General features: G+C 42.9%; 1 protein-coding gene and 1 non-coding gene across 2 annotated transcripts in view; both read left to right on the top strand.

Moving 5' to 3' along the window:
- Nucleotides 1–15,413, top strand: part of TBC1D9 (TBC1 domain family member 9) — a 114,253-nt gene that overhangs the window by 80,473 nt on the left and 18,367 nt on the right. Inside the window, exons 12-15 of the mRNA XM_034661737.1 lie at nt 1,151–1,258; nt 3,585–3,702; nt 4,994–5,279; nt 6,021–6,150. Of these exons, the coding sequence (XP_034517628.1) occupies nt 1,151–1,258; nt 3,585–3,702; nt 4,994–5,279; nt 6,021–6,150 (642 nt within the window). The remainder of the gene's footprint in view (nt 1–1,150; nt 1,259–3,584; nt 3,703–4,993; nt 5,280–6,020; nt 6,151–15,413) is intronic.
- On the top strand, nt 2,003–2,109 carry LOC117802533. The gene has a single exon (XR_004625902.1). It is a non-coding gene; the product is annotated as a U6 spliceosomal RNA (small nuclear RNA).

The following is a 15,413-nucleotide window of genomic DNA, read 5'->3' on the forward strand; positions in this document are numbered from 1 at the left end:
ATTTTATTTATTTATTCAACAGAGATAGAGACAGCCAGAGAGAGGGGAACACAAGCAGTGGGGAGTGGGAGAGGAAGAAGCAGGCTCATAGCGGAAGAGCCTGATGTGGGGCTCGATCCCATAACGCCGGGCTCACGCCCTGAGCTGAAGGCAGACGTTTAACCACTGTGCCACCCAGCCGCCCCAGGGGTTCTAATTTCTAATCAGTGAAATACAAATCAGTTTATCCTGTCATTTAGTGTGTGTGTGTGTGTGTGTGTGTGTGTAGTATGTATAGTATGTATATATGTGTGTGTTTTATATGTGTATATGTGTATGTATGTATAGATATTTATAATTACATGTTATATTTAATTAGACTTAGATATTTTCATGCAGGCTTTTCTGTATTCAAGAATCTTAAACTGCAAATATCTTAAACCAGTGATTCTTAACCCATTTCTCCATCCTCATCCCCACCATCTGAGGAACTCCAGAACGGTGCTCACCGTGAGGAATGCCCACACCACCCACTGCAGTTCTAAAAATCCTTGCCTACATTCAAACACCTGCTCCTTCCCTGCAGTATGGCTGTTGGAACTCTTCAAAGCTTATGCGTTAGCAAGCGGTTTTCAAACTTGTTACGGGAGACAGAACTTTCTTGTCTGAGTGAAATCTTAAGGAAAACCCCAATAAAATACCAGCAGAACTGCTATGGTGGAGGGAGGGATGAGACGGGGAAGCTTTGGCTCCCTCTTATTCCTTCCTCCTCTTGCCCCAAGTAGTGCCCCAGAATCAACTGAGGAAGTTCTGTGGAACAGAGATTTTTAGCTTGCAAACCTCTGATTTGGCTTACGATGAAGTTGAAAGAGGGATTCAGGCCGCAAGTAAATTTATTAGTCTGGCCGCAGTTGAAACAGCCCCCCTCACCTGTGAGCTGTCACCGTGTTGCAAGTATCATTTGCATGGTAAGGAACGTGAAGAGGTTCACTGGGTAAGCTGTGTTTGCAGACCGAGGGCAGGGCCTGCCCTTTTGGATGTTGTATCTGTTGGGTATCTCCTAGGTGCCATCAATGAGAAGGCCACGCATCCCGGGTACTACGAAGATCTAGTGGAGAAGTCCATGGGGAAGTATAATCTCGCCACAGAGGAGATTGAGAGGGATTTACACCGCTCCCTTCCAGAACACCCAGCTTTCCAGAACGAAATGGGCATTGCTGCTCTAAGGAGAGTCTTAACAGCTTATGCTTTTCGAAATCCTAACATAGGATATTGCCAGGTAAATGACAGAGGTGGTTTTTTCTTTATTATTGTTTATAAACCAGTAAGTCAGTAAGAAGAATAAAGAAGAATGGTTAACAGAACCATCCCTGCATTTAAGTTTCTTGACCTTGGCACTACAGACGTTGTGGACTGGATAATGCTTTCTTCGGGGTTGTCCCATGCTTTGTAGGATGTTTAATAACATTCCTGTTTAATAACACCTCTCCCCGAAATGCCAGTGGAACTGCCTAGTTGTGACAGCCAGACTGTCTTTAGGCATTGCCAGATAGCCCCTGGGGAACAAACTCTCCCTGGATTGGGACCACAGTACTGAGCAGAGGAGCTGGGAGACAAAATGCCCTTTCTGGATTCAGCACCTCATACCTGGGTGACCTTCAGGTCGCTTCTGATTACTCTCTGAGCTACCCCTCATCCCTCCCTGAGGTAAAAGAGAGCAGGTCTGAGCCCCAGGCCTGTAATTCTGGATTCTGAGTCCCATAATGCTCCTACTTTGCACCTTAAGTAAGAACATACTTGAGAATATAACTTTTATATCTTATGATTATATTTTAATACCCAGTAAAATAAATGCCTAATCCAGTACTCAAAAAATGTTGCCCCCCCACCAACTAAAATTACCTCTCGTACTGGTACATCTAGCACAATTCGGAACGCGCCAAGATCACGTGACTCTAGACTTAAAGGCCACATATTCAGAGAGGACTTCTCTGACCACCCAGCTAAAAGCCGAAGCAGGCTTGTGCTTGCTTTGGCAGCACATACACTGAAATTGGAACGATACAGAGAAGATTAGCATGACCCCTGCTCAAGGATGGCATGCAGATATGTGCAACGTTCCATATTTTTGTGGGCGATATTGACTTCCAGTACTGGAATCAGCAAGTGATGGGAATGGAAGACACAGCATAAGGAATGTGGTCAGTGATACTGTAATAGCGACATATCAGTGTGTCTGTCGGGACGGATGGTAGCTACACTGGCGATGAATGTGGCTAATGTATAAACTTGGGTCAACTATAGTAAAAAAAAATGTGAAAAGAAATCACAGCAGAATACAACTTTTAATATATTGACAAATACCTCAAACATCCCCCAAATCCAGAAAGATGGCATAATATATTTTTTACTAAATGACCGCTTAACACAAAAATGGATAGATAGAGGGAAAGATAGGTAGGTAGGTAGGTAGATAGATAAACACTAAAGCAGGCTTAATTCCTCTACACACGCACAGTACGGGTCTTCTTATACCACTGTATTTTATCTTTTTGATAGCCCTTAAATACACCCCCAAAATTGATTAATTAACCTTTACATCTAATAAATCCTATGAGACTTGTCACCACTGTATTCCCCCACTTCCTCTCGCCCAGTACTTAGTCCAGAGCCTGTTACAAACTTAACCTTGACTGAATGACTGAGGAGCTAACCGTGACCTTGATCGTGTACTAGAATCAGCAGGTTAATTCTCAGGTGGAATTTTAATAATGATTTTACTTGGGAAAATATTACGACTTGCAAGAAAAAGCCTATTAGACCAAAATTCCTTTCTTTGGTATTTATGTTGTAGAAATCTGATGAACAGTTACTGGTTTGTAAAAGATCAAAAGAAGTACAGGAGTTAGTTGGCCTCTACAATTATAGAATTCATTGTTACCTTTTCATCTTTCTCTTTTTAATTAAGAGGACTATTAAAGTACTTTGAGCCTTGAGTGGTTATGAGCTATGTGATAATATCTTTTAATAAAGTAGGTTACTTTAGAATTTAAATCACTGTTGCTTATCTCTACCATCCTTATCCAGATGGAAATAGTGGGTGAGGTTTCCAAATTTGAAAGGTTTTATTGTTCTCAGAGGAGAGCCTCAGGCCATGTGTACTGGGTTATAGAAACCATTATGGATGATTAAAAAGGAAATATTTATCTTGTGAATTAAGGATTAGAAACAGATTTTAGCAGGTTAAAAGCTTTGTCAAAGAGCCTTTGGGCAAAGTTTTTGAGTGAGGGCTTGCCTGTGTACAGGGGCTCAGTCCTTAGTGAGTACTGGTGCTCCTGAAGACCCTTAGCAGTTCCAGGCTCAAGGACTCAAGGTTTGTACATTTTTAAAGGGTTCTAAGTAATAAAAACAAAACAAAACTTAGAAGAGTATATGTGTGTAGCTTGCAGAGCCCATAGATACTTATTACCTGCCCTTCTGGTGAAAAAGTTTGCGGACCCTGTGCGACTAACTCAGTAATTTTTTGGGTCCACAAACTTTCTTATGTTAACCTGTGTTTGATGTACTTGAAATATATTTGATGACACCCCTTTTCATTCCTTTAGGCCATGAATATTGTCACATCCGTGCTGCTGCTTTATGCCAAAGAGGAGGAAGCTTTCTGGCTGCTAGTGGCTCTGTGCGAGCGCATGCTCCCTGATTACTACAACACCAGAGTTGTTGGTATGTGGGGATGGAGTTAACATGTTAACCCGTGGCTCATCGCGAAGATGTTTCTAGAGCCAGGGTGCTGGCTAGAACACCATTTCCAGTCACCATTAGCCAAAAGAGTTTCAGACTATTCCAGTTTCCCAAAATGGGAAGGAGAGGGCTTGAATTAATATGGATTGTACTCAAAGGAGCCCCATGGAGCTTAGAGAATATACACATTTCACTGTTAGAGAAATTATTATAGAAAACACTCGATGTAGCTGTCACTGTGTGGCATGTGGGAACTGCACCAAACATGTTGACCATCAATCAGATTTGACAAAAAAATGTTTTCACGAAGCGGATGGACTCTATGGACAGCAGAAGTATGCAAAAAAAAAAAAAAAAGCATCTAAAAATTTATCCAAAACTAAGTTTCTATAGTATTTTTCAGAACTGATTTCATTGCAAGGAAACAATGACTATAAGCATTTAAACAAATTACTGTTCTTACTCCTTATAATCCTCTCAAGTATTAGACACTGGTTTTAGCAGGACAAGCTTTTTGTTGCTAGTGGTAAAATGTATGCTTTATGTTTCCCTCTTGTACTCTTCATATCTAAACCTTTTCACACTAATTTGATTCATTGGAATAATTCTCTGGAAATGTCAGTAAGTTGATCACGAGAATGTATATACAACTGGAATGCTTTTTTTTTTTTTAGATTTTTTTTCTTTTTTAAGTAATCTCTACACTCAACGTGGCCTTGGAACTTAACAACTCCAAGATCAGCAGTCTTATATGACTTACCGACTAAGCCAGCCAGGTGCCCCTGGAATGGTTTTAAGTTTAAAAAAGACACATTAAAAACAAAACAAAACAAAAAACCCCACCTCATATGTGGGGACTATGCATCCAGAAAAATGACTTGTTTTTTAAATAAGTTTGCCAAGAAATGGAGCTACTGAGATATATCTTTCATGCCTAACCAAACAATTACGTATCAGGAAAACTTTCTAAACTGACCTTTCCAACAACCCTTATGGTTGTGTTATTGCTCTTTTGTGGTAGGGAACCAGAACAGGAAAGCTCCGGAAAGAGAAGAAGCACCCAGAACTAATCTGCTGACAGAGCAGTGTTGACACCTTGGTCTAGTAACACAGTAACTAGTAACACGGTAGCAGCAGAACAGTGAGAGAAAGGAGCCCAGTTGTCTCAGCAGCAGTTGTAAGCTAGATTATCTTAGCCGAGCCGATGGGTGGGGTCCCTCAGGAAGAAGGCAGTGAGTTCACCTGTGGCCTTTTGTGCCCGCCCCTGCTGCAGGCGCACTGGTGGACCAGGGTGTCTTCGAGGAGCTAGCGCGAGACTATGTCCCCCAGCTGTACGACTGCATGCAGGACCTGGGTGTGATTTCCACCATCTCCCTGTCTTGGTTCCTCACGCTGTTTCTCAGCGTGATGCCCTTTGAGAGTGCAGTTGTGGTCGTGGACTGTTTCTTCTATGAAGGAATCAAGGTGATATTCCAGTTGGCCCTGGCTGTGCTGGATGCAAACGTGGACAAACTGCTGAGCTGTAAGGACGACGGGGAGGCCATGACTGTTTTGGGAAGGTAATGGACGAAGCCTCGCTTTGTTGTTGTTGTTATTGTTATTGTTTTTAAAGATTTTATTTATTTGAGAGAGAGAGCGCGCACACGTAAGCAGGGGGAGGAGGAGAGGGAGAGGGACAAGCAGACTCCATGCGGAGCCCCAGCGCTTGATCTCATGACCCTGAGGTCGTGACCTGAGCCAAAATCATGAGTCAGATGCTTAGCCGACTGAGCCATCCAGGTGCCCCCTAAGCCTCACTTTGTAAACCACCTCTGGCTTCTTCTCTGAACTTGCCTTCTCTCTTCCTCCTTGGTTTCATGAGTCTTAATTGGCTTGGTGGTAATCATAATGCCCACTTTTGTCTGTGGCTGAGGATTTATTTTAATGAGCTGCCTCTTTAGAAGGAGAATTTCATTCTGTTCTTAGGAAATTCTAGGCTTTTTTTAAAATGCAGAGTTTGCAGGGGCGCCTGGGTGGCTCAGCCATTAAGCATCTGCCTTCAGCTCAGGTCATGATCCCAGGGTCCTGGGATCAAGCCCCGCATCAGGCTCCTTGCTCAGCGGGGAGCCTGCTTCTCCCTCTCCCACTCCCCCTGCTTGTGTTCCCTCTCTTGCTGTCTCTTTCTCTATGAAGTAAATAAATGAAATCTTTAAAAAAATAAAATAAAATAAAATGCAGTGTTTTCAGAACACGGGTAGAGAACTGTAATGGGAGAATTCCAAATTAGTCTCCGGTGACTTCTGATTCATTTCTTTGTCCAGGTATTTAGACAGTGTGACCAATAAAGACAGCACACTGCCTCCCATCCCTCACCTCCACTCCCTGCTCAGCGATGACGTGGAGCCCTACCCTGAGGTGGACATCTTCAGACTCATCAGAACGTCTTATGAGGTGGGTCTCGTTTCCTGCCTGAGTGTTACCAGTGCTCTGAGAGCATGGCACCTGCTTCCGTTGCTAACTATGGGTATACTCACTTCCTTTCACCTTCAGAGAACTAATTGTCAAAGCAAACAGCTGCCTTCCAGCTGACAGCTTTGAGCTCCAGGGATGGGAACGGAGCGGGACCTAGGACTCCCGCGGGGTCTCAGGCCATAGCGCAAATGGCATGACAAGCTCTGACCCTCTGGTGCTTTCTTTGCCATGCCCACCCTGAAGCTGGACCAAGTAGCAGCTCACATTCAACTCTGGGTGTATTAAGGAGGGGCTGTCGAGAGCAGGCCTGGCGAGGCTGACCTGTTTGCATCAATCCACTTCCTGTCTCATGCCAAGTACTTAGGTCTTCTTTGAAGGAAACAAGCCAATTCTCTTTAGTCCAGGACACGTGGAATAGTCTATACCGTCCTCGAGAAGATCCAGAGTCCTCGTATTTCTCTAAAATTGCTTGGCGTAGGTGGGGGAAGAAGCCTTCCGGTCCACGGTGACCTGGATCTAGTTCTGAGTCTCAGAGTAGAACTAATGAGCTTCCAGAGGTGAAGGAGCCAGTGTTACGCACTCAGCGGCATTTGGTGGTTTGTGGAGCCTCAAGGACTCAAGTGTGCGTAATGCCTAATGGTTTCTTCATTTCCTGATCCTTGACTCTGAAAACTGTTTGTAGAAATGATCAGGAAGAAAGAACATGAATACTCTGCTGGGCACAGTACCCCTCACAGATGTGTTCGAGTTTAGGACCGTGACTGTCAGCATTCCAACTACGAACAGCCTGGATTAATGGTGAGGGACAAGCTGAGGTCAGAAGAAACCTCTCTTAAAGTGAATAAAAAATTTGGTGCTTTAAAAAATATTGGTATAGATCCAAAAGCCTTTTCAGAAATGTGTGTCCTTTCACTCATAAAGGGGGCAAGACTGTTCATTTATTATTTTTAAAAATTTTCATTGACACTCAGTACATACTGAAAACAAAACATTTTTTGTATCTTAAAAAATCATAAAAGTAATGCATGTTTATTTTTTAAAATGTAGAAACTATGGAAAAATATGAGGGAAAAATAGTCTATAAACTATGTTTACCATATTTTCCCTCAAGTATGTTTTATATTTGCAAGCTACACTTAAAAAGATGTCTCTACTAAAAAGTGCTTTGCAAATCCTATTTTTCACTTAAAATATACGAGACCCTAATGTATTAAATACTGTTTAAAGCCATAATTTTTTCTTTTTTTTTAATTTAAATTCAATTACATATATTATATTGTTAGTTTCAGAGGTAGAGTTCAGTGATTTATCAGTTGTATATAACACCCAGTGTTCATTACATCACATGCTCTCCTTAATGTCCATCAGCCTGTTATCCCCTCCCCCAACCCACCATCCCTCCAACAACCCTCAGTTTGTTTCCTGTGATTAAGAGTCTCTTGTGGCTTGTCTCTGATTCCGTTTTGTTTTACTTTTTCTTCTCTTCCCCTGTGATCCTCTGTTTTCTTAAATTCCACATATCAGTGAGATCGTATAATAATTGTCTTTCTGTGATTGACTCATTTCACTAAGCATAATACCTTCTAGTTCCATCCACGTCATTGCAAATGGCAAGATTTCATTTTTTGATGGCTGATTCCATGGTATATATACACCACATCTTCTTTATCTGTTCATCTGTCAATGGACATCTGGGCTCTTTCCATAGTTTGTAAAGCCATAATTTTAATAGATTATTAATATTCTGCTTTAATGAAGTTCCAGAATGTATTTTAACTGGTCACTTTTGTTGGACATTTATTTTGATTACTTCCAAATTTTCAGTATTTTACAGCAAGCTTATATGGTATGATTATATATATATATACTATATTCTATGATAAACTAGTATTTTACTAGTATTTTCAGTATTTTACAGCAAACTTATATGGTATGATTATATATATATAGTATATATATATATACTATATTCTATGATAAACTAGTATGCAAATATCACATCTCTGATTATTTTCTTAGAGTCCATTCTAAGGAATAGATCTATAGCAATAGATCAAAAAGTATGAATTATTTCCAAGCTCTTAGCACATGCTGTCCAATTTTCATAAAGATTGTCCTATGTATATTTCCACCAGTGGAGATTAAGGATGGCTATTTCACATCAGCCTCTCCAAAACTGGTTATTATCGTAATTCAATAGAGAAACATCATTGCCTCAGGACTTTTGGATAGCACTCTGTTGGAAATTTTGGATGATTATTTTTCCAGAAAAAGAGCCCATGTGATTAAAGGCAATAGTTATTATTATAGCGGTGGGTGCTTTCTCCTAAAGTCATCCCCTGAAACCTTTGTTGTTAAGAGAATTCTGGACCAAAGTCATAAAGCTTAGTATGTGGAAACTCAGCTTTATCCTTGACAGCAGATAAGCTAACGACATGCTGAGGCAGCACTTGAGTTATTTTTAATGGGAAAGAGAAGAGAATGCAGGCAAGACCAAGGGCTGGTTTCCTGTCCAGCTGATCCCCTGTGGTGGCCCTTTGGCTGTCAAACATCCTATCACAGGATACAGCAGTGGTTTCCTTCCTCTGCCTGGATAGAGGACCCCTTGTATTGATACCGATGTGATGTCTGTATCACCTGGCCTTTCGATGCATGACTGGTTTTTTGTTGTCTCTACTTCATGTCACCGCATTGCTCATTGGTTTCCAGTGGTTCCCCAGTGCCTTACAGTTCAGCCTGGAGAGACCACCACAAACCCTTGCTTTTCTCTTTTTTTCCCTCCTAACCATTAGATTGATAGTTCTCAGTCTCGCTTGTGCATTAAAATCACTTACAATTTTTTTCAAAGTCAACCTTTTAAAAATGTGAATTCCCAGGTTCCATTCCAGACCAATTAAATCCGTATCTTTGGCATGAGGCCTAAGAAATAAGTATTTTTTAGAAGTTCCCCTGATGGTCCCAGTGCCTGGTGAGGGTTGAGAATCCCTGCCCTAGATGCAGAATGGGGCCACTAGTCACAGAGGTTGGTTATAACCTGGTTTGAACTAAGGCATGACACCGGTTTTCTGAGGCATGCAACACATTTATTTCTGTGCCAGGAAGATAGAAAAGTAGGAAAAACACTGGATGGAAGTACATTCAGCTTTGAGGTCTTGTCAAGGACTCCCCAGGTGGCTGGAGGTAGGTTAGATATTGATCAGATTTCTCCTGATGAGATGATAACTTTATTCATAAATGCCTCATGGAGAAATCCTTGCTCATTTTAAGTTCTCCCAAGACCCTACTGGAAGGAATCGTACAGACCATTTGAAAGGCAGTATTCTCTTTTGTGGGCTGGCGGGGGGGGGGCTCTGCAATTTTGCAGAATTATGCAGAAGTGCAAGACAAAGCCCCAGCCTTCAGGTTTGATCCATAGACCAAGGTGAGACCCTCCTCAGAAGCACAAGGGCACATGAATAATCTTACAGCACGCACATGGCCACCGTGCAGTTTCTTCGTGTTCAAGACAACCCAACCCAGTGGGTTGAATCTGAGAAAAGTAGGGGAAGGATATGGCTTATAAAACACAGGGAAGAGTTTGTGCAGGACAAGCAGTTAGGAAAGTTCCAGATAATGTGTCGAGCTTATTAATGAGACCACAAAAGTTACTGCTCACTGAGAGCCTACCTTGTGTGGGCAGGGTGCTTCACAGATAGCCCCACCAGGTAAATATTAACCCATTTTTAAGGTGAACATGTAAGTTGAGAGAGGTTGAGCTAGTTTTTCCAGGCCACACAGCTAGAAAGCTCTCTAGCATTAAAGCTAGAGCCAGTGGGATTTGTCTGGATAGAACGGAGATGGAATTGTACATGTACATATGGACATAAGATCAGTTGGTCCAGTAGAGGCTGGCTAATGGGGGTCTTGAAGCCACTGATTTATTTGCAAGGCACTCAACAGCCCCTTGGAAGCTGAGGGGAGTTTTTCTTCAAGGACATTTTTTCTGCTCCCAGTGCAATAAGTTGGAGTGGGGAGAGCTGAAGGAATAGACTGGCAAAGAAGATACCACAGTTGTGTCAGTGGGGGAAGACCCCAGCGATACAAGAAACACTGTTTGTCTACCCATTTATTGAAAAAAAAATCTTCATTTAAGATGTTGTAAGTGCCTATCTTATGGCAGGCATCATGCTCGGCCCTGGGGATACCTTATCAACACCTCATATGAATATTGTTCTTTCTCGTTCTTTAATGTATAGAGGTTTTCCAACACAGTAGAAATCCAAAGGATGACCTGATGCATTTCCATAATCCATCACACAGTCCAACAGTTACCAACATTTTTCTCATCTCTTTCATCTAAGTCACTTTTTTTTTTTTCCTGGAGTATTTTCAAGCAATCTCTAGACAGCATATTATTTCACTTGTAAACCCTTCATTATGTATCTCTAACAGGAGGGCATTTGGGGCTTGACATTTTTTGCTAATGCATAGCTTTGATTTCCAAGTTTAATTCTTAAAAGGCTACTCATCCCTCAAAAAAGAAATATAGACCTCTAAATTAGTTATCACCAGTTGTTAGTGGAACCTTAGTTATAACATTAGTACATTTTTCCTGATGTTTTGATATGTGCTTTGTTCCTCCCTCTTTTGCCAACATTACTAGGAGTAATAACAGCTACCATATAATAGTTGCTTTGCCTGTGTAGCACATAAACGTCTTACCCAACCCAAAGAAGTAGGAATAATTTTCCCTATTTTGCTGATAAGGAAGCTGAGGGTCATTGGTTTTCATGAAACTTCTGTGGAATGTGAGATTTGCATCCATATCTGACTATGAAATTGTACCCTGTCTATAATACACAGCTGTCAAAAGCATGTCTCCTTTATAGAGGCCAGACTTTACATTAACAGAGTTATGGGGTTTTGGGGTTTTTTTTGGGTTTTTGTTTTTGTTTTTTACAGAGGGAGAGGGGGTATGGGATTGAAGGAGAGGAAAAGAGCGAATCTGAAGCAGGCCCCATGCCCAGCACAGAGCCCAGTGCTGGGCTCCGTCTCACGACCCTGAGATCATGACCTGAGCCTAAATCAAGAGTCAGACACTTAACTGACTGAGCCCCCCCGGGGGCCCAACGGTATATTTTTAGAGAAGGTGCTCAAGAGCAGGTGGCAAGTTCACATGACTGTGCCCGCAAGGCAGACACCAAGTGGGCCGGGGGTGAAGGAGTGGGGAAAAGTGGCCTTGGGGTACTAGGTGGTAAAGGCCTGCTTGGTGGTGGGCCAATCTGTCTGCCACTGGAGATGAGGAACCACTGTTTCCAGAACCTCTGATTTTTCAAGAGAACTTGGAGGTCATGAATTTACTTGAACTGGCCTAACTTTCAAAATACTCTCTGGGCCAAACGGTACATGCCACGGTCTTTCTAGCCTACTGGCTGCCTCTTTGTAATTTCTACAACTTTTAAAATAAATTGTAGGTAAATATATAATGATACAGGGCATTGTGCTTTGACTTTTCCATGCCCTATCAGAATCAGTGATCCAAAGACTGAGAGTTGGGTTGTATTTTTATGCTCCTTTTACAGATAACAGAACTCAGGTTAGGTAGCTTGTCCAAGGTTTCCCGGTATGTTGGAGCTGAGATTCAGATCCTAGGTCTGTTTGTCTCTACTGCTACTCGTCTTTTCTTACGTTGTAAGTAGCATGTTCAAGCTAGCTAACAATCGGTTCACATGGGCTATTTTATAATGAAGCTGATTCAAGTGTTTTTTGTAAGCCTTTTTCTTGTGTGACAATGGCTTTTCTAGCCCTTTCTGCTAGGCAAAAATCTTGAAAGAGTTAGTACCTTGAGGAGCGCAACTTTGGTTATAAAATAAGGGCCTGCTTTCTGACCCGGAGTTCTGAAGGCGTTGCATGGATATGAGTATTGTCATGAGTTGAGACTTCTCTAAAGATCGGAGGACCCTAGAGAGACAACCCATTTGGGAAACGTAAGAGACTCCCATGTGACTCCAACAAGCAGAGTCCACACTGACTTCATATCCTGATTCCTTCTTATCTTCTTCCTCCTCATCCTTCTCTTTCCTTCACCTGAAGGCCGCCACCCCGCCCAACACACACGTGTGCAGGACAGACAGATGCCACCACTGCAGAAGGTGGCAGGGGACAGTTCGGGGGAAGTACTCGGTCAGCTGTTCGAGAATCTATCACCCATCCCTTGGTGCCAGCCTCCCACAACTTCACAGTTTTTTCTAAGTCCAGAGGCCCAGTCTTCCAAGGCAGAGCCTTCCTCTCACCCCCGGCCCAGTCTTCCAAGGCAGAGCCTCACTCACCTAGACACTTGGAGATTTCGGGCCAAAGAAAGGACCCTCAGGTGCGAATGGTGTTTAGTCCTCTGGCTAACAGGGGTGAGCCCCATTCTGCATCCCAGGAAAATAAGTACCCCACAAATTCAGAAACATTTAAGAGGGAGGGCTCCATCTCACGACCCTGAAATCATGACCTGAGCCTAACTAAATCAAGAGTCAGACACTTAACCGACTGAGCCACCCAGGGGCGCCAACGGTGTATTTTAAAGATGATGCTCTCTCGCTGACAAATAAATAAATAAAATCTTAAAAAAAAATTTGAATGGGAGGAGAGATGTAAAGGGGATGGATAATTCTGTTTATTATTTAAGGAAGAGTAGATTTTAGAATAATAATTTTAGGCTCCTTCACCCCCATCACTAAATTCTATTTGTTAGAAAAAGAATTGTTGTTACATTAGTGAATTGGTTCTTTTCATGGGACTGAAATGTGCAGTGCCTGGGAGAGAGGATTACACCCGGGCCCTTGTTTCGGGTCATGGGAAATGTTGGCTCCAGGATGGACTGAGCCACCTTTTATTTGCCCCATTTTTAGCATTTTATTCTGTCAGAGCCCGTGCAAAAGGTGGGAGAGAAAGGGGGAGAAGGGGAGCAAGAGAGAGAGGGACCCAGTCATTCTCATTGCGCATTTTCCTTTAGACATCCTCCGGAAATAGCCAGTCAGGATCTTGGACTCCGTGGTTTCCTTTTAGGTTGGGACTGTTAGCTTCAGATGGAAGCCTCGTTGTATTTCCATTGAGTTCTGTCTGTGGCCAGTCCCAGGGAGAGGGTCCTGCCTAGCAAACAGCAGGATCCTTTTCTGCTTGAGGAACAACTAGATCTAGTTAATTAAATATAAATATACAGGGACCTTTGAAGGTCAGGCTTTGGGGGAAATAATTCTTTCTTTAGCAATCTGCGAAGCTTATCAAGCCGGTGTTTAATATTAGTACTATTATCAGTAGTTTTTTAAATTTATTCTTTATTTCATTTTTTAAGATTTTATTTATTTATTTATTTATTTATTTATCTGTGAGAGAAGTGAGAATGTGAGCAGGGTGAGGAGCAGAGGGAGAGGGAGAAGCAGGCTCCCCCTTGAGCAAGGAGCCTGATGCGGGATTCGATCCCAGGACCCTGGGATCGTGACCTGAGCGGAATGCAGACACTGAACCGACTGAGCCACCCAGGCATCCCTGTTATTGATACTTTATGTTAATATATCTATCTCTAACAGCAGTTGTACAGGGACAGTTTTGGGGTCGCATTTTACAGAGAAACTGAGGTTCAAAGGACGCGACTAAATTGTGCAGTCGCAACAGCTAATTAGTCAAAGAACATGAATTTGAATCATATTTTGTGTAGTTCCAAAAATCTATGTTCTGACGTACACAGAGACAGGGAAGAACTTACTGTAGGATGGAATGGTAGGTGGTGGAGGTATGGAGCTGGGCTCCGGGCCTCCAACTTGGAGCACTGCCCCTGTGGAACTCTGGGTCACTGTGAACCTTGGTTTTCCCATCTGTGGAATGGAAGTAACAGTACCAACTGACAAGGTTATGGTGAGGGGCCCACAGCGTGGCCCGTTGTGGCCCTGCCAGTTGTAGGTGCGATAAAACTTAGTTTCCTTCTGTCTCACAGCTAATGCTTTCTCGTTGTTAATCAAAGGCACACTATGGCCCAGTTTGAAGTAATCCCGGTTCCCCGTCGTTTGCATGTACTTTGCAGTGAATACTTCGCCAGCTCTGTGGACTCAGCAAGTTAACAGTTTTTGTTCAACTTCTGATGGCTTATCTCTGAAATGGGGAGAAGGAAAGCCCTTTCCTCCTGGTATTATCATGGGGATTCAATGTACTCAGCAAATATTTGTTGAACACTTATTAAATCAGCACGGTTCCCCACTCTGGTGGACACAGCCTCTGTTCTCATTGAGTAAGGGCGGGGGGGGGGTAGATATAAGAAGTAAAAACCAAACATAACATAAAATGATAAATCCGAGAAGAAGCACAACAGGGTAAAAGGTGGATGTGAGCTATGAAGGTTTTACTTCTGGTGAAGTGACATTTAGCCAGGACACAAATGACATGGGGAAGCAAGCACATGGGTTTTGGCAAGAAGCACGTGCCAGGCAGAGGGGGCAGGCAGCGCCCAGGCCCCGGCTGCCAACGGAGCCTGCATGATGCATTCGAGGAGCCGCAGGAGGCCGCTGTGGCTGGAGGGGAATGAGCAGAGGGGTAGCTGTGGAGCAGGGAGAGCGGGTAGGGCTTGTAGGCCTTAGCTGAAGACTCAGAATTTGACCCACAGTAAAGCGCCTGGGGTTTCCAGCATAGTGTCATTAGACACAGGGTTTAGACAGAACACTCTTCCTCTGGGAGAAAAATAAAGGTGCTTTGAGGAAGCAAGATAAGTTTAGAGGCTATTATAAGAGAAAGTAGTGGCTTCAACTAGGGTGGTGACGGGAGAGGGGGTGAACCGTGACTGGGAGTCCCCAGAGAGTCGGTGTTGTTAGAGAGAAGGGGTCTAAAGACGAAGCCCTGGAGCTCCTCAGGGTTTAGAGATGGGGAAGATGCGCAGAGGAGACAGAAAAGAAGTAGCCAGTGAGGAATGAGGAGAACCATGGGATGGGATTAAGTGGAATTAAAACAAAACACGTGAACTTATGCCAAGCACCATAAAAAGCAGTTTAACGCCCCGAATCTCCAAGGAACTGTTGAAAAGGAAAAACAAAGCTGGGGGCATCACAATGCCGGATTTCGAGCTGTACTACAAAGCTGTGATCACAAAGACAGCATGGTACTGGCACAAAAACACATAGACCAATAGAACAGAATAGAGAACCCAGAAATAGACCCTTGGCTCTTTGGGCAACTAATCCTTGATAAAGCAGGAAAAAACATCTGGTGGAAAAAAGACAGTCTCTTCA

This window comes from Ailuropoda melanoleuca, chromosome 5 (genome assembly GCF_002007445.2).
Source record: "Ailuropoda melanoleuca isolate Jingjing chromosome 5, ASM200744v2, whole genome shotgun sequence".
NCBI lineage: Eukaryota > Metazoa > Chordata > Mammalia > Carnivora > Ursidae > Ailuropoda > Ailuropoda melanoleuca.